This window comes from Electrophorus electricus, chromosome 20 (genome assembly GCF_041902795.1).
Source record: "Electrophorus electricus isolate QZ-2024a chromosome 20, ASM4190279v1, whole genome shotgun sequence".
NCBI classification, from domain to species: Eukaryota; Metazoa; Chordata; class Actinopteri; order Gymnotiformes; family Gymnotidae; genus Electrophorus; species Electrophorus electricus.
This window is the reverse complement of record NC_137516.1, coordinates 3,296,785-3,316,034: the sequence shown is the minus strand read 5'-3', so window position 1 is coordinate 3,316,034 and position 19,250 is coordinate 3,296,785. Positions and strand designations below refer to the sequence as shown.

The 19,250-nt window shown below is 44.6% G+C and overlaps 1 protein-coding gene across 1 annotated transcript; it reads left to right on the top strand.

Annotated features, from left to right (window-relative positions):
- Window positions 1-415: 415 nt before the first annotated feature.
- gfpt1 (glutamine--fructose-6-phosphate transaminase 1) lies at window positions 416-15,888 on the top strand. Its single transcript, XM_035536128.2, has 19 exons — window positions 416-477; window positions 3,386-3,493; window positions 3,582-3,689; window positions 3,802-3,927; window positions 4,238-4,296; window positions 4,385-4,519; window positions 4,642-4,703; window positions 4,888-4,967; window positions 5,067-5,175; window positions 5,513-5,676; window positions 7,171-7,266; window positions 7,656-7,753; window positions 7,905-8,025; window positions 8,138-8,295; window positions 10,883-10,997; window positions 11,884-12,011; window positions 12,745-12,912; window positions 13,125-13,286; window positions 13,477-15,888. The coding sequence occupies exons 1-19, from the start codon at window positions 471-473 to the stop codon at window positions 13,519-13,521; spliced, it is 2,049 nt and encodes a 682-aa protein (XP_035392021.1). The 5' UTR covers window positions 416-470; the 3' UTR covers window positions 13,522-15,888.
- The last annotated feature ends 3,362 nt before the right edge of the window (window positions 15,889-19,250 follow it).

Below are 19,250 nucleotides of genomic sequence, written 5' to 3'. Positions count from 1 at the left end.
TTTGCCTCTGCTCTAGTGGATTTGGATTTGAAATGCCAGTGTCCAGTTAATTACAGTTTAAACATTGCCTCACACCTTATCAATACTAACTTCCATATTATACTTGTTACCCTTTATTATCAAATTTGTACTTGTATTGTAATAGACTCATTTGATAAGTATAGCATACAAAGGGGAGTATGATATCTCAGATATGGCTCACTATACAGAATTGAAATGTACCTTTCTTACTACACTGATGCATTGCAAAGCAGGTGTTGGCCTACATCATGGACGTAGCCTGGTGCCACGTATAAACTGGTTTCGTAGGCAGGTAGCGCGGAGAGTGAAACGAGTTCTACCAATCAGAGATGGCTTACGAGGGTCTAGCGTGGCTCTCGTCCAATAGGAATCGACGGGGCGGGACGTGTGCGACACCGATTGGGAAGCTGAGTAGCAACGCAACGGTAGTTTGAGACAGGACCGAAGACATGTGTGGTGAGTACGAAAGGAAGCCGAAATTACAACTGTTCTTTCACTCGTACGAAAGCTTATGCGGACTAGTGCGTTTTATTTCGCCTGTGAACGTAATGCTAAGAAAGGAAAAAAAAGTTGCGTGTTTGGACGAAAGCATAATATCGTGGTTGGCTAGCTATGGTCGAGGCAGAAATCACTGACGTTTAGCCCTAAAGCTAACCCACACAGCATGGCTACATGGCTACATGGCTGTTTGTCAGCACTGTCATTTAGGGTTATCGGACAGTTGATGTACAAATGACACACACACACACACACGTTGACTGCACTGTGTGCCAGACCTAGACAAAACGGACAGAAGTCATGGCTATCTTGACAGGAGAGGTTAGCTAACTAGAGACAGCGAGAGTCGTCTCTGTGCAGGTCCGTGCTATATAATCTAGAAACCCACTGTTATTTTTCGTTTATTTGAAAGCTAGAAACGTACTGTTCTTTTCGTTTATTTATAACCCAGAAACGTGCTGTTGTTTTGCTGTTACGGTTGTAATGCGCCGCCGTTTAGATAAGTAATTGGCTGGATAACTAAGTTACACTCGTACAGGCTTCAGCCGACTAAGTGGATGCGACTGACCCCTTCTCTCCATATGTTGCTGCAGTGCGTATTCCTCTTTGGTTTTCTTCAACTCCCTGGACACCGATAAATGACTATTTTTTTAATTAGCTCAAGGGCCTGGCAGCCACTGGTAGATCAGGAAGGGGCACGTTAAAACTTAGATGGCGGCTTCATTAATGTGTGGCCTTAGGGAGAAGCACATATGCAGCCAAGACGCTCAGGATGGGAGTGGAGACAGTAATAACCTGAGGCTTGACTATGTGGAAACTGTAAGAATATGTTGATTTTCCGGGAGCGCGAGAGTGGTTTAAACAGAATTTTGTCGCCATGTAGGGAGTGTGTTTTTAAAAAACAGTGTTGGGTAAGATACTTGCTACTCTGCAGATTTGCATCTTCTTTTTATGGATTTGTATGTTCAGAAACATACAATGCCTGCACATGCTTTGATTGGCTTTGGTCCTTTTTTATATCCCACAGTCTTACTTTATTGACCCATTCCATCTCTGGTTCATTTTCCATAGTCATCTTTGCATACAAAGCACGGCCTTGTGTAACTACCCTACGTGACCTACCAAACCCATAATCCACACAGACAACACCCACAAGCCCACTCTAGTCAGTGGCACTTCTGTTGGATTTCTTTCCACACACAGTGTCCTGCATATATTTGCTATGGGCTAGATGCAGTTAATGAAATGAACTAAGCAGTCTCTCTCTCTAATGCGTTCTTTCATTGAAAGGCATTCTGCGTATACAGTCTCTTCAGTCAGGTTTCATATGGCTTATTTGGTATCGCAAGACCCCAGTGAACAGCTATTCTTGTTAAAACATATGCTGTGTCTCAAATAACTGGTAGATAGGAATAAACTGGTTCTCTGGCCTTAAATAAAAAAAAAAACATGCTTTTCTCAATTTCCTGGCCCTTCCCCGCCATTCTGGAATAATATAGCAGTAGTGGGTCAGTTTGCCATGTCGATGAAGTTCCTCACAGTAACTCATTCTGTACCATTTTTAGTCTTTCTCTGGTTCTCTATCTTCAATAGAGCTGACCAAATAACCTACCGTGTCTGATGCCTATTAAAATCATCCCAGTTATTGTCATCTCGGCTGTAAATGCCACAGTTGGAGTTTCTGTTCGGAGAATTTAGTCAGTGCAGTTTTTCTGTTAGTAGTGGCAAATATACGTTTTGCCAGATATTAAAAACTGAAATCTGAAAATACATTTTTCTGGGAATGGAATATTTTTAAGTTACGGTGTTATAGCTGGGCCTGCTTTTAAAATGTGGGAGTCTGCAGAAACAGTGATGCAAGCCTTGGAAAACAGTGCATATTCGGATAGAATATTTTGTAAAGGAGCAACTGTCTAAATATAGCTGAAGCCTAGTACTACATGTTATAGTGGAGCAGTCCTCCCTGCTGTGTTTTGGGTTAAACCAGTTCTCAAGTGGTTTCTCTCACTGTCTCCTTCTCTATCAAATAATGCTGATAGTTTATCTCTACATTTGGTTTTATCAGGTCTTAAACTTCCTCTGCCCCAAGGCAAGAGGAGAGAGAGTGTCTGTGTGTGTTTGCGATAAGGTGGAATTTTTCCCCTGGCTGCTGTTTGGGGCATCAGACCAGTTGTTTCTGATCTGGGATTGTAGGCTGTGTGGAAGGTCTGCCTCACAGACAGGATATTTCAGGATATTTATAGATAGTTGTTAAGGGTGGTTAAAGTTTTTCAGCAGGTTTTTATTTTATTTTATTTTTTTAATCTATTAATTCAAATTCATTTACTTTCAGAAATCAGTGATTTTCAGTGAGGCTGGGATCATAAATCCTTGACATAAAAATGACTGCTGAAGTTCTGTACCATTCAAAAACAAATGTTCTTGCCATTAACCTGAGGGTTAAAAATTAGTTTGAAGACTTGACCTGACTGTAGTAGACTGTAGGAGCAATATTCTGGCAATAGGTAGAAAATGCAGAAAGGACAGTGGTCGTACCAGTAAACCCAGAACCCATGAACCATTTTTCGCTCTGAATAATTCCTTGTTGGAAGCCTCTGTATGCATCTTTGTCAACTGTGGCTTTTAGAATCAATCGGGCTTGGACATGTCTACAGACCAGTAATCTGGTACATGGGGTTTTTCAGTTGAGCAAACCACCCTGATGTACAAGCAATCAGTCATTCCATCTGTGTGTGTGTGTGTGTGTGTGTGTGTGTGTGTGTGTGTGTGTGTGTGTGTGTGTGTGTGTGTGAGGGGTACTATCTTCTCTCTGCATGAATTTTTACCTGTGTGCGTGAGGTGTATTGTATTCTCTCTCTCTTTGCAGGAATCTTTGCATATCTGAACTATCACGTGCCTCGCACTCGTCGTGAGATCCTTGAGACTCTTCTTAAAGGTCTCCGGCGGCTGGAGTACCGCGGCTATGACTCGGCAGGTACACACCCTTCCTCAAATTACACAAAACCTCTTTGGGAACACGTTAAGTATACACTGTGCTGCGGGTCGGGTGTGTTGGGATACAGGAGTGGGTATTGACGGAGGCAATAGCAAGGAATGGGAGAACAATGCCAAGGCCATCCAGCTTATCAAACAGCAAGGCAAAGTGAAGGTCCTGGACGAGGAGATCCACAGTAAGATCCAGACGAACTGACATTCCCTGCAAGCTGACACGTGGTGGTATCATTTTATTCTTAGCTGAGAGTGTGTGTGTGTGTGTGTGTGTGTGTGGCGTGACTCCTACAGAGCAGCAGGATGTTGATCTGGATGTGGAGTTTGATGTGCACCTCGGCATCGCACACACTCGCTGGGCCACACATGGTGTCCCTAGTCCTGTCAACAGTCACCCACAGAGATCTGACAAGCACAATGGTATCTCCCTTTCCAAATTATTTACAAGGCTATATAAAGGAGCACTCAAGTGTCAAAACAAAAAATCTATATTTGTTTCAGCGTTTGGGGTAGTTTAAATTGGATCTAAGATGTTTTTTGACAGATGCCTGGTTTTATATTATATTTATATTACAGATGGGGCCAATAACTCGCCTCCAATACACTTCAACAGGGCTTAATTCTAGGGCACAATTTTTGTATCATCTGCAACTCTAAAACTTTAATCAGCGGTGTGTCTGATCACTTGTCTAAAATGTCTTTGTGACAAATTGGTTGCTGTTCCCAACAGAATTCATTGTCATTCATAACGGGATCATCACCAACTACAAAGACCTGAGAAAGTTCTTGGTGAGTTTCTTATTTTTCCCCTCTGACCACCCGTTTAGTCATCCCTCTCTCCAGCTGTACACCCATCTCTAATATTTCTGCGTCCCAGGAGAGTAAAGGCTACGAGTTTGAGTCAGAGACGGACACAGAGTCCATTGCTAAGCTTGTGAAGTATATGTATGACAACCGTGAGAGTGATGACATCAGCTTTGCCACGCTCGTGGAGCAGGTCACCCAGCAGCTGGTGAGAGTCACACTGTTTGCCTTTTCACCATTGACCCCACAAGGGACCAGAAGATGTAAGGCTTTGTTTTCAGGTGGGCTCACTTTCTGGGGGTTTTCCCCGCTCTGGTTTTTTAATATCAGGAGGGAGCGTTTGCGCTCGTCTTCAAGAGTGTCCACTTCCCAGGAGAGGCCGTGGGAACGAGGTACCGCACGTCATATAAATGCAAATTGAACTGAGTTGGTCAAGTGCGATGAGTGAGGGCATTTTAGCTGACTTAGACAAATTTGGCAGTGCTGTACTGCTGTAGTAGGATGCTCGAATCTGCCTTTGTACGAGAGTCACTTGCTCAATGGCGTCGCCAACGGCTACTTCGTGTGTCCCTCCAGGAGAGGAAGTCCACTGCTGATGGGCGTGAAAAGTGACCACAAGCTCTCGACGGACCACATTCCCATCCTCTACCGCTCCTGTGAGTGACCCGCACAGGGACTGCGCATGTGCCTCAAATCTCGTACCCATTTTTGTTATTAGTTAGAGTTCTGCTGTTTCCTTTTCTTTCTGTTTTTAGCTGGTAAGGATAAGAAAAGCTGCACCACTCTTCCCAGGATGGGTCAGGACACTTGCCTGTTTCCTGTGGATGAGAAATCTGTTGAATACTACTTCGCCTCTGATGCCAGGTGTCCATCTGTCTCCCCCCCCCCCCTCTCTCTCTCTCTCTCTCTACAGTACAGTTTGACACTGGTCATGGTACATGTCTCTGAGCCTCCAAGTTTTGTAAACTTCCTTGGTAGCTCATTATTGTCCTGATGTGCATATCCGAATGTCAGTGTTGATCTCTTACACAGCAGCTGTTTTTCCTGAAATCATCTTGACCCGCCTCACTCTTTTTAGAGCTTGCTGTTTTTGCTGCCACCCCTTAAATCTATGTGATTGATTTAATGCAGCCAGCGTCAAAACTGCTCTGTAGTGTCTCCCTGAAGTGAACTGGTTTTCAGCTGAAATTAATCCTTCCAGTGCCGTGATTGAGCACACCAACCGTGTCATCTTTCTGGAAGATGATGACATTGCGGCGGTGATGGATGGGCGTCTGTCTATACACCGGATCAAGCGCACAGCGGGTGACCACCCGGCGCGTGCCATCCAGACCCTGCAGATGGAGCTGCAGCAGATCATGAAGGGTGAGGAGGAACAGGGTGGGCACTAGGACCTGGCATAGTAAACCGACTTTCTTGGCAGTTTGAGAGTCTCACCTCACATGTTTTTGGTTTGCTCTCAGATTTATGAATGTTTTGAGGTGGAAAAAATTTGTCCTGGTTTTGTTGGCTTTGAGGTCCTTGTTTGTGAAGACCAAAAACATTCTTTAAACCCATCATCCTTCTAGGAATGGAGTTAGAAAGTAAAAACCCACTGGGACATCCCTTGCGGGGAGTGGTAGCTAGTTCAGATTTCTTTCTTTCTTATTCCTGCACATGACTGTCACATGACGCCACACTTTTTCTTCTGTGAAAATCTGATTCTGAGAATTCTAATTGAAAATTGAATAATACATTCTTGGCATCAGTAGCTGCTGAAAGTGTTAAATTTAAGATTCCAAGAACAATGAATGTTCAGTCAGATGATTTGGGCTTTTTGTAAACACTGTTTCTCAGCACTGGTGGTGAAAAGAGGATTTAAATTTCGCTTGTTGGAAAAAACAAGGGTTTTCTTGTCATGTGTTGTTGTCTGATTCCGTCATCTGACTAATTCACATGCAACAGGAATGTGCACAAACAGGTCTAACTTATGAGTGCCATAAGAGAAGATGGAAGCTAACCACTACCGGCTACCCCTACCTGTTGAACCACTACATGTTTAGTGGGTGGATGCATGCTGATATCAGCGTAGCTGCCATGACAAGACCAACTCATTTAACTCTTGCAGTAATACTTGACTTGTTTGTTGCTGGTTTGATCTGGTTCTCTTGTTTATTTAGAGTTCACACTTTTAGAATCGATCTTAGCCATCAGGGGGCAGTAGTATGCTTTTTCTCTCTCTCTCTCTCTCTCTCTCTCTCTCTCTCTCTCTCTCTCTCTCTCTCTCTCTCCATTCTCCTTCCTCTGGCCCCCCCCCTCTCTCTCTGTCTCTCTCTCTCTCTCTCCCCCCCCCAAACCCTTTAGTGTTTATGAAATAGCCCTGTTCTCGTGACCTACATTTCAGCTGTGGCAGGCTGCGTCACAGTTCCTCTGCCCGCTAAGGCTGATGGGAAATCCCAGTCCTATACCCACTCACCCTAACGAGCCTCTTCATTTGTAATCGGTGTCATGTCACTACCTAAGCGCTTGAACCGGCCACGAGGCAGCTGGAAGAGCTCTGTGTTGCTGATGACAGTCCAAGCTGATGTCTATGCCACAATGTAACTTTAGAGTCCAATTAGATTTTTTGTTATCCCCTTGTCACAAGGAACTACTCACTCAAGAAAATAGAGCTACTTGTACAGACAAACTGTAAAAAGTGGGTCCAGGATCTGGTTTTGGACAGGTTGAGCTGATCTGAGGTCAGCGCTCTTTTACATGTTTATACTCTTGGCCACCACGGTGCAGTCTTTTTATTCAGATAAATCGGAATGGTCCCATGCCTGTCTGCGCCGACACAGACCTGTTCTTCCCCCCCCCCCCCACCCCACCTGTGCGCAGGTAACTACAGCTCCTTCATGCAGAAAGAGATCTTCGAGCAGCCCGAGTCTGTGGTAAACACCATGAGAGGCAGAGTAAACTTTGACGATAACACAGGTGAGAAGATGCCCACCCCGATCCCAAATGCACACATGCACACCCACACCCCATGCTCACCTCAGAGAGCCAGTCTGCCATGAAAAAGGCAGGCTGTCTGCTGGATAGCAGGGCTTAACACAAGAGACATTTCCTGGTGAGGTTGCCCCTCTGCTTCCAGAAGGGAATGTGAAATTCAAGTTTAATGGGCACAGTGGATTTCCTCCTGGGGAAAACAAACAGTAATCAGGAAATGATATTCTCCTTGAAAGATATTCTCCAAGGAGAATATCTTGAAAGATGTTCTCCTTGGTAAAAGATATTCTCCTTGGTACGATTCCAACTTTTTTAGGTTGGCTTACGCTGTAAGGAAAATTAGATGGTTTTTACCTGTGTGTGTGTGTGTGTAGTGACGTTGGGAGGACTGAAAGATCACATCAAGGAGATCCAGAGGTGTCGGAGACTCATCCTCATCGCATGTGGAACCAGCTACCACGCCGGTGTTGCAGTGAGTGCAGGATCGCATGAACTCACACACACCATAAAGCCAGTCACACAAAAATTACTTGCGAGTACATTTTACGTAGTAACGCAGCCCTCTTACAATTAAAAGCCGTTAGCTGCTAAACTTCCTCAGTCATATTGTCTTTCGCTTTCAGACTCGTCAGGTGTTGGAGGAGCTGACCGAACTGCCCGTCATGGTGGAATTGGCCAGTGACTTCCTGGACCGCAACACGCCTGTGTTCAGGGACGATGTGTGCTTCTTCATCAGCCAATCAGGTACCAGAAATCCATGTTCCTTCCCCCCCCCCATTGTGGGTTTTTTTTTTTTTTTGTCTGTTTGTCTTAGTTTTTACCTGAGTATTTTTTTATTTTGGTGGTGTTTGTTCAGGCGAAACGGCGGACAGCCTGTTGGCCCTACGGTACTGTAAGGAGCGTGGGGCCCTGACGGTGGGCATCACCAACACAGTGGGAAGCTCTATCTCCCGTGAAACTGATTGCGGGGTCCATATCAATGCTGGCCCTGAGATTGGAGTAGCCAGCACCAAGGTGAGCCCACACACACACACCACTCCTCTAACATACATGCAAAGAGCATCGTAAACAAAAAAACAAGTGCATCTCTGTAAGCTTTCTTAAGAAATAAACATTTACTTCCAATAAACATTTACTTCCTTGCTCTTAGATGAGTGCTTCTTTGGAAATTAAAAAGAAGGGGGACTGCTGAAGAAGCAGTCTTTAAGTCTCTAAGGTTGTATATAAGTAAATTAAGCATGTACAGAGGTGCCTTAGTTTGAGAGCCCTTGAGATGTTTGTATAGTTCTACATAAATAAGATCTAAAATATCAGATTTTCACACATGGTCAATGCTGAACAATGGTATTTCTAAGTGTTTCTTTGGAAAGTAAGAAGGGAGACTGTTTCTTTCAGCAGAGTCCTTATGTCTCTAAGTAAGCTGGAAAAAACACAAGGGATTCAGAGAGGCCTTAATGTTAGAGAGCCCTTTAGATCCTTGTATAATTCTGCATAAGGAAGACCTAAAATATCAGATTTTCAAACAAATGGTGTTTTTTGAGAAATGGTGAACCATTGTGCACCATATATAAAATCAGTCAAGAAAACCAACACAAGGTCAGGTTTTACCTACCAAACAGGTACTTGGCAGGTAGGTATATGCACTGTGACAGGCAGCCAAGGAGTTTCAAAGTAATGACAGTGGCGTTGGTCACTATATTGTTAAATGATTAATCCTCCACATACCACCTCCAGTGTGATGCGGTGTTGTTAAAATGTAAACTCCAGCAGAGGCTTGTAAAAGCTACATAAACATCATCATAGCAGTTATTTTATAGCTGCTGGTTATACTGTATAAACAATAGGGACAATAGAGGGCAGGGCATAATGACAATGTTGACTTATCATTCATGTTGGTGAGTCATAATTCAAATACTGAAATATGTGGAATTGGCACTAGCCTAATTTATCAGCAATAAAACCACATTCCTCTCCTAATAAGGTTTTGTTTGATGTGCATTCACTGGTCAGATGTGTGTGCTTGCATGTGTGTGTGTATGTTCATGAGAGAGAGAACGATCTGGAATGGTCATCTTCCACTGGACCCCCCCTTAGCCTTAGCCTTTCTCCTTCAGTGAAGAAGTATAAACCCATTCATCCGTTCTTGATTTTTTTTTACCTCCTACCAAACCTCCCCACCTGCCTGGGTTGCCAGATTGAGTCTGTGAAGGCTATTAAGATGTTAAATGTCGTTCAACTTCATGGCTTCCCTGAAGTAATGATTCCCTCCAGGGATTTTCCTATCGGAGAGCTCATTCCAGAGGCAGCCACTCTGACTAAAATCCCATGTTGATCCTGCAGCCAAACTCAGTCTAGTAAACGTATGGAAGTGTTGGTTTACTGCAAAATAAAATTCAAAGCGAGACCCTCTCTGTCTGGTTTAAAAGCAGCACCTATCCACAGGCGGCGCGAGTGCTGACACTTATATAGCTCTGTAAAATATCTGCTGGGTGTACAAAGATGGGCACCCTAGTAGGGGCTTCTCGGGTAATGACATCCGGCTCTTTGCAGTCAGTCACCATTTTGTTGCATTTTGATGTATCGAAATTCTTGCTGTAAAAGCGATGCCCTTCAATAAAACCGCGGACTATCGGGAGTGATGTCGGACAATAAAACCGCGGACTATCGGGAGTGATGTCGGACTAAGTCGTCAGTTCAGTGAGCAGCTCTGTCCTAGTCCTGAGGTTGCCAGATTGGTCTAATACCTTTTTTGTTTCATGGGTTGGAGGGCGGAGTGTGGAGGGAGGCTGAAGGGAACGACTGTTCCTACATTCCAGCAAGCAGCAGCCCTGCTGCCTCTATGTCCTCCTGCTGTGTGTGTCCCTGTGCATAAGAGTGAGAGAGTGAGAGAGAGTGAGAGAGAGGGAGGGGCACCATCATGGTCAGTGTGGATGTGAAGTATGGCTGAGAGATCCGACCCCGGTCCTCTGCCTCCCACTTGCTTTCTTTTTGATGTACGCGATGACAAACTGCCTTGGTTGGGCTCTCAGGTTTCTTTTAGTTTCCCCCGAGACGATTTGGGAAAGCTGTAAATATTTAGCCACGTTTGATTGCATTTGTGCTCTCTGTCTTGTATGTTAGAGATTTACAGTTGTAGAGTTGAGTTAGTCAGTTCAGAGTTATGCTGTGAACACTGGAGATTTGATATCAGCTGGGTGTAACGGACCAGGCTGTAACGCTGCTGTAATGAGTTGCACGTCTACAGCCACCTCACCCTGTCCTCTGTCCTTATTTAGGGAGCCACAATATTTCATTATTGTTACCACGATGTTGGCTGTTGCTGTACTTGATCATAAAAACAGCTCTTGTATGCAAAAGGGACACCAGGAGGTTTGTCATAGTGAGTGAGTGAAGACGGCACTCTTTCACCTGCCCCTCTGCATTCTGCATCTTTGGGCTCTGCTTACATCTGAGTGCCTCTTACCCTTTTTTCTGTACCCTGCTTCTAAACACGACGTGAAATGCATCCCCGGCTGGAGAAGAGCTGGGGGCTGGATACCTTTTAGCTTTGCTTTAAGGTTTTGTTAAAGTAAGTGTGTGTGTGTGTGTGTTTGCGTTGTAGGCCTACACCAGCCAGTTTGTGGCTCTCATCATGTTTGCCCTGCTCATGTGTGATGACAGAATCTCTGTGCAGCCTCGGAGACGAGAGATTATACAGGGCCTCAAAGTTCTTCCAGGTGAACACACACACACACACACACCCTGTCTCTAGCTGTGTCTGAGTACACACACACACACACACCCTGTCTCTAGCTGTGTCTGAGTACACACACACACACACACACACCCTGTCTCTAGCTGTGTCTGAGTACACACACGTTTGTGACATAAAACATGCAAGGGAATTTGGCCATTATGCTTGTTTTGAAAAAAAAACTGTTATTTAAAAACTGTTATCTAAAAAATGTTATTTATTGTGATAGGGGTTAGGTGTAGCATCATTTAGTCACAGTAATACAGACGTCACTGAAAATGCCCATAAAGGCCGAAGTGTGTGTGTGAGTGAGAGAGACGTATCCAGCTCTGACCCTCACTGCTGGGTCTTTTAACTGGACCACAAGTGTCTGATGGGAAGACCCTTCCCCCTTCTTTCTCACTCACAAACACACTCGCGCGCGCTCTCTCTCCCCACCTCCTGTCTGTGGAGTTTAATAGTTGGGCTAAAGCCAATTAGGTCAGCAAAATCTTGGCAGTGTACTGCTACAGTTCCTCGTATTCCAGCTGCCCAGTATTTGCATTAGACTCAAAACTGCTGATGCTATCTCTATCTTGCCCTCACTTGCTCTCTCTCTCGCGCGCTCTCTCTCTCTCTCTCTCACTTGAACTTTCTCGTACTCTGGGTGTGTGTGTCTGTGCACAAAAGACAGAGATGAATTGCAATAGCCTTTTCCTGTTTTCTCATCTCTAAGTCTGATCCCCTGTTTGTATGTTTTGGTGCATACTTAAGGCTTGACGGGAAGAATTCCGAACTGAACCAAAATACGCCAACAAAGCGACGTCACAATAAACAAACAAGCAGATATGCAAAAAAGAGAAACTCCCACTCTTTCTTTCTCCAATCAGATCTGATAAGGGAGGCGTTGAGTCTGGATGAGGAGATCCAGAAGCTTGCCACCGAGCTGTACCAGCAGAAGAGCGTCCTCATAATGGGCCGAGGATACCACTACGCTACCTGCCTGGAGGGGGCGCTGGTGAGGCCACTCCTTCACCCATCCGTCACTGGTTCTCCGCGCTACACGCATTTCCTGCCCTCCCCCAAACAGCAGGGCCCGACCTGAAAGTGCCTCGGACGGGGGCACCCAGTGAGGCGGATTTACGGCCCACTGTACTCGACAGCACAACATGTGTTTCGTGATGCAGCGTAGGTTAGCGCTGCACTCTCTTGGCAGAGCCGAGTAATGGCACAGTAGCTGCAGATTAATAACATGGCCTATTACAGTAACTTCCTCGAGTGCTTTTGTAAAGGCCCCGTCTGTGTCTCGAAAGCTCGTCTGAAGATCTGAGGACCGTGGTGTTGCGGCCTTAAACGGGTCCTGCCGAGTTCACATGCTGCTTTACTGTGTGGGCGACCAGATCGGCGGTCGAGAGTAGAAGGAGAGGCAGGGTTAGACAAGAGGCTGGCCATTCGTGCTCTGTCGCGCCAGCCGACTCCTCAAACAAAAATGTGCCGGTCGTCCTGAAAACAACCCGTGACCTAGCTGTTCTGCTGAGGCTGCACAACACTTGGGGCTCCTGGCAGCTAGAACTTGAGGTTTCATGGGCTTTGTAGTTTGGATGGCTACTGTATTCATTGTAGTCAGGGTTTGCAGAGACAGTTGGGGGTTCTGCCATGAGTCCACTTAGAACAGTATCTTTTGACCATCTGTAAGTATGTAAGGCTGTACTGTGGTATTCAAGCAGTATTTGTTAACTGTGTGTGTGTAGAAAATCAAGGAGATCACGTACATGCACTCTGAGGGCATCCTGGCTGGAGAGCTGAAGCATGGACCTTTGGCTCTGGTGGACAAGCTCATGCCCGTCATCATGATCATCATGAGAGACCACACATACAGCAAGTGCCAGAATGCTCTGCAGCAGGTGGTGGCAAGACAGGTACACACCCACACCCACACTGCAAGCAGGTAAGACGGGTAACATTTAGCAAATAACTCTCACAAGCAAACAGCACCTCAGCATCACAAACGGATTCTGCATTATAAAGCTAACGTGTAATCACAAAGCAATTGCCGAGCACTTCGAACGGCTGTGAGGCTGACCGTTCAAGCCGCCTCGTCTGTGATGGCGCGCTGGTTCTGTGTCGCCAGGGCCGGCCTATATTGATCTGCGATAAGGACGACTACGAGACCATCAAGAACTCGAGCCGCACCATAAAGGTGCCGCACTGCGTGGACTGTCTGCAGGGCATCCTCAGTGTCATCCCACTGCAGCTGCTCTCCTTCCACCTGGCTGTGCTCCGAGGATATGACGTGAGGGCCCCCCACACACGCGCACCCCACACTACTCACATGGACCACCCCGTGCACTTTTCTTCTCGTTATTCTGCATGGATCTCCTCTAGTCGTCTCTGCTGTCAATCTCCACTGAGCCTCATGAGTGTTGTCAGTGTGCTGTGTCTTCACCGACTTCATTCATCAGTTATCCTTTTTCTCAATGCAGGTGGACTGTCCAAGGAATCTGGCCAAGAGCGTCACAGTGGAATAAGCCCCTCACTTTCCGTGAAACACACACACACACACACACACACGCACAGTAAGAATACTGGAAGTAAACGTAAAGGGTCTTCTATACTTCCCCAATTTTATACAGGTCTTGCTCGAGTCTTTTTACATCATCTGTTACGTTCTGAACCGCTCCGTCTGCTGCTCGTTGCTTCATCCCTTTCGTTGGTGGTGACAGGCTGAGATGCCTCTTGGCTCCCTGGCGGGTGAACCCGGCCTTGGTGTGTGCTCTAGTAGAAGCCCGCGTCTTGTCCTGAAGCCATTCCCCTTTTGCGCACGTTTGGTTTGACTCTGTCCTGTCCGTAGACACCCAGCTTTCAATATCCACCCTTACACTCGGAGGTCTTTTAGCTAGCTCTTCTTAGCCTTAAGAATAGTAACACGTCATTCTGAAAGTTTTCAGTCCACTGCTTAAGTGACAAAACATTTCAATGACCCCTTGTGTGTGTAGATTGCGATTCCAACTGCAGTAGCGGTAGTGGAGACTTCTACTTGTGCATTTTTATAATGCACTAGAAATAACAATCCCCCAAAAAAACAACCCAGGAATCAAGTCGATGGCATGCATCTATATATTTTTTTGCCTTTAGTCGTCTGGTCCAGAGCTCATCTTAACCGCTAGAAACAGTGAAGTTTGGCAGTCAGTCATTTATCTTGTATTCCTGAAAAATGGCCTGTCTTTCTGGACAAGTTGGTCATCATCCCGTAGTGCAGTTGTACAGTCTTCTTTCTGACACTCACCACGCTGAAGATTTTTGATGTTTTTAATGCAGAGGTCAGAACGACCAAATGTGATTACGAACATGGCTGTAATGAAGTATGATGGCTCCATGAAGTAAGCACATGCACGCCGTGCCATGCCACCTGCTACCCTTTAGCTGTCAGGAATGCAGTGTCCTTTATCCGACGGGGAACGCGGTGGCACCGTAACCGTGGCAACACATGCAGAAGCTCGAGTTCTGGTCCAGGCGTCCGCTTGGTGAAGACGGGCCCTCCTACCCCCGGACGGCAGGGGAATCCGAACGCGACTCGTGCAGTGTTTCCTCTGGGTCATGGGGGTTTTTCAGTGCCTGGTCATTTCAGTTGGGAAACGTGGCATTCTAGCTAGACAACAGATCCATGACCACAGGGATTATTTTTTGTTGTTACTTTAGTAACTATGCTGACAATGTTATTCATCACAGCCTTTTACCCGTTATGGGATCATGTGATATCTGGGGTGTACTGTGAAGCTGAATGAAGCCACCTAGATTAAGTGTACAGTAGTCTGAGATCAAGCCATGGAAGCTGTTCATCTGAGCCCGGTTGCTAAGGTTTGGCTTCACAGTGCATCCCTCTGCGTGCATTTTGCCCATTGTTTTTGTTTGCTTCATTGTGCTGATTTGTTTGTCCTTGGACTTTGTTACTTTGAAGGATGTGAGTCTGTTAGTCTTGGTGCATCTCTACGCACACCTCTGCTTTGTTTTGTTTTGTTGTTTACATGCAGGGCTTCCTTATACTATTCCATCTTTTCCTTCTTATTGTTACCATGGGACCATATTCAATCTTTTTTTGGGGATTATGTCCTTTTGTTATTGGGTATAGAAGGGTTATTTTTATTGTTGTAATTATGCTTATATATGTCTAATTTGTTCAGAATATCATTTTTCAACATTCACAATTGACACCATTGTACAATCATTGCTATAGAAAAGGAAATATCTTGCTTGAATGTCGTTTAGAAGGATTAGATGGGTCTGAGCCATGTGCTCTTATTGACATGTAGCCAAAAGCACGCTTTCCTCTGTGTGTGAAACGGAAGAGTTGAGGGGGGGAAAAGCAAAAATCAGAAGCGTTCATACTTCTGTCTTTTTAGTCTGTTTAATCCGTGGTAGAGTTCAGGCCCTTCCAAAAGGCCATCCAAAGGAGTGTACCAGCAGACTGCCACAGGTCAGCATCCCAGCCTTCTCTCTATACAGTGTGATGTTGAGCAGAACACGGCGTGTGCCGATGCCTCGGAGCACACCACAGGGAATTTTCTTTTTACCTTGCGTTGTCTGTGCCCTCATTTCTTAAGTGTCTGCTTCCTCTGTTGGTTTTATCAACATTGCTCCTAACAGGTTAAGATGCCTGGGATAATTGAGTCTTCCCACTGCAAAATCCAACATGTAGGGTTTAAAAGTGGAAAATCCTATATAGGCCTTCTAACAGAGTAAACAGACCTTGGCAATGAATGGTGCTGAGTGTCTGGTAAGGATTTTTACAGCCTTAGTCCCTCATTAAGGTGATGGCGCTGTCTAAGACCATTGTTTTTTTGGATGTTGGGTTTTATTTACAACCAGAGTAGTTGCAATAAAATGCTGATTATTTCTCCTATGGTTCCCTTGTGTTTTTTAGGTCATGCAACAGTAGATAGTTTAAAAAAAAAAAAGTCAACTGAATTTCTGTATATTTGCAGTGCTTGTAAAGAAAACAACACGTCAGTTACTAAAAGCCAAACAGCAGTGCCTGCTTCAGTAGTGAGGTTTCAGCTGTGATTACTTTATCAGGCAGCGTGAGCTGTGAGTAGAGAGGGCCCAGTGCATTCTGGTACCATTCAACACTCAAGGAGAACTTAATTTCATCCAGACAACCTCTGGGAGCAGGAGCACGGGGTAAGGATCAGCCTCCTAGCTACAGCGTTCCTGCTTAAAGTGTCATTTCCAGTTTAAAGAGACTCTCAGCAACCTTTTTAAACCATTAAATCTTACATTAGCCTTTTCAAGCAATGTAACGTTTTATTTCTCTTCTGCGAGCTTATCAAGATGATTGATGTTAACTAAGGTTTGGGGAGGGGGAGGAAGATTGAGGTCTGGGTGTCGCCTCAGCTGTCTGCTGCCTGCTGCTTCTCCTGGTTCCTAGAATGTGGAGTCCCTGTTCCTCAGCATGTCGGGGAGGAAGGGGGCGTGGTTGAGTGAGGACACGCCCAGAACGAGCTGGAGCTGGAGTTTGGGGGATTATAGCCTCATGTATCATGGGGAAAGTTTGCAGCTTTCAACTTCATGCAGAAGTCAGGCAAAGAAGACTAAGGATTTACTCATTTGAGAAAAAATACATTTCAAATAATTGTTTTTAAAGGGTTTCATGCAAACTGTCGATAAAATACTGCTGTTCCCAAGGTTCTCCTTAAAGACAGAAACCTCGTTAAAACTTGTAGAGTTCGGACACTCAAACTACTCAAATTCCTATGAATATATAAAAGCCCACTTTTAAGTACACTCAAATGTAGTTGATCGGCATTGGGTTCTGCACGCAAACATTCATATGCTGCCACGCCAAACAACATTGCACTAGCTAGTGGTACGGCGTTACGGAGGTTTCTTCCGATTGTTGCACTTGACTGGCTTAGGCTGTGGTGGGGTTTTCGTTCTTTCCTCCATCAAACAGAAGCGTGGCAGTGAGCGCAGGCCTGCAGAGCCACGAGTCACATGAGCGTAACTCATCGCAGCTGAACGACAAGTGAAGGCACAAACACGTCGCTACGTGTCTCCTTTTTTTCCACGTTCCAGTGAGAAATCTGAATTTTCATGCCACGTTGACGTTGTAAAGGTCGTTACATCATCTAGGAGACGCTCAAAGCCCTCGGTGTTCCTGATTGCTTATGGTGGATTAAATCTGATTTTTATGACCCTTGGCCAAGGCAGGCAGGGCTTGTCGACTTCCAAGAAACCGAGTGGTTTCAGTTATTAGGGCCGGGTGTTTTTTTGTTGTTGTTGTTTTCTGTAGCATTTTTGCCCTATAAAAGAAGTAATAGCGTGTAGATCTTATTTTAACATCGCTCTCTTGGTGTTATGTCATCCAACAACTCTCTGATCTTTGTGCTTACTCCTAGACGGCTGTAATGATTAATATTGCATCTCGGCGCGTTTGCATATCAGAGCTTATTATGACATTTTCCACTGCTAGTTGAAAACGCCTTATTTTACAGTTTGTTTCCAGCCGCCAGTCTGCTGACAGGCCTGCTGGAATTCGACACTTGGGCCTGCTCCACATCTTTGACGTTTCCTGCTGCCCAGGAAAACAAACCCCTCTGAGAACCCAGAAGCCTCATGCTTTGTTGTCGCCTCAGAAGGATTAACGCTCATTTTGAGCATCAGTTTATGCATCACCCAGTATCTGGTTGCCATGTCACCGCAAGACTAAGTGATGTGTGCATGTCAACATCTCAGTGCTCAGAGTCTTTAGGCCTTTCCACCCAACGGGTTCCATTTGCATGTTGAACTCTTCCAAATTATACTTAATTTATTATCTTTTTTTTGTTGTTTTAAATACTACTGAATCTAACTATGCATATTTAACTATTCAATATGTGTATTGGTCAATCTCAGGCATCTTCATTTTGTACAAGGTTTTTAAGTGGAAGATGATTGCATTTTTCTCAGTCCTGTTAAAACAACTGATGCCTGTTTTCCCCTTAACAAAGTCTGTATTTTAAAGAAATGTTTGGTTACATGCTCAAATAATTGACATTTGCGTGTGTGCCTGGCTGTGCGTGTCTCTGGGATTGTCCTGCCTGACTCTAGGTCCTTCTCACGTTCCTTCTCTAAAGATATCTCTGTCCTCTCAGGGTCAGGTTCACATCGGCCGTGCCACAGCTCCTCTGCAGCATTTAGTGGATTGGCTCCCTGCATTGACACTGTAATTTTAAACATCAGTAACTTCAGTCATTTCAACTGAAAACCTTAAAATCAGGTGAATAGTGTTATATTGACTAATATTCACATTAATACATCAATAAGAGGGAACGACTAGTTACTTTTACTTAAATTAATAAATTATTTTTTAAAATAACATCTAAGAAATACTTTTGGCAACCTACTCATTCAATATTACAACACAAGGCTGTAGCCATGAACTGAGCATTGGGAGAGACCAAATCTACTCATGACATGAAATTATGATGATTATTATTATTATTATTATTATTATTAAGGGATCAATAAAGTGTAACGATAATCAAACAACCAGAAATCTATGTACTGTTATATGAAGACAAGTCCAGATATCGTGACCAAGGTTTAGGAGATTGATGTTTTTGTTTACTTACAAGTACACTTACAAGTGCTTCGGGGACATCTGCTCTGCTCTGCTCTGCTCTCAGCTCGTCTTTCCTCCTCCTCTGGTCCCATGTTCTAATCTTCCTTCCAGTCATATCTCCTTTTTCCTCTCTCTGTTCTCCAGTCATCTCATCCCTCCATTAATCAGCTATCCTCTCTCTTCTCTATGTCTTTCTTTCTCTTCTCTGGTACTTCTTCTCTTCTCCTCCCCACTCATCTATCCTCCTCTCATTTCTTTTTAGTTATGTGTTTAAAATTAAATTAAACAATTAATTACACCCCCCCCCCCCCCCCCCCACACACACACACACTGTGGGGACTACTTTATTAGTCTTAATGTTTCTTATTTAAAATTAGGGCTTTATGGTTCTTATTTCTTTTTAATATATTATTATTATTATTATTATTATCATCTAATATAAGAGGAATTAAATGTAAATATCTTAAATTAACATTAGGATGAGTCTCTGATATTACTTGGTCTTAACTTTTCTCACTCATCTCCATATCACCTGCTGTCCCTGTCCTGTTAGTGTCCTCATACTCACTCTCTCTCTCTCTCTATCTACATTTCTCTCTCTCTCTCTCTCTCTCTCTCTCTCTCTCTCTCTCTCTCTCTCTACATCTCCCTCTCTCT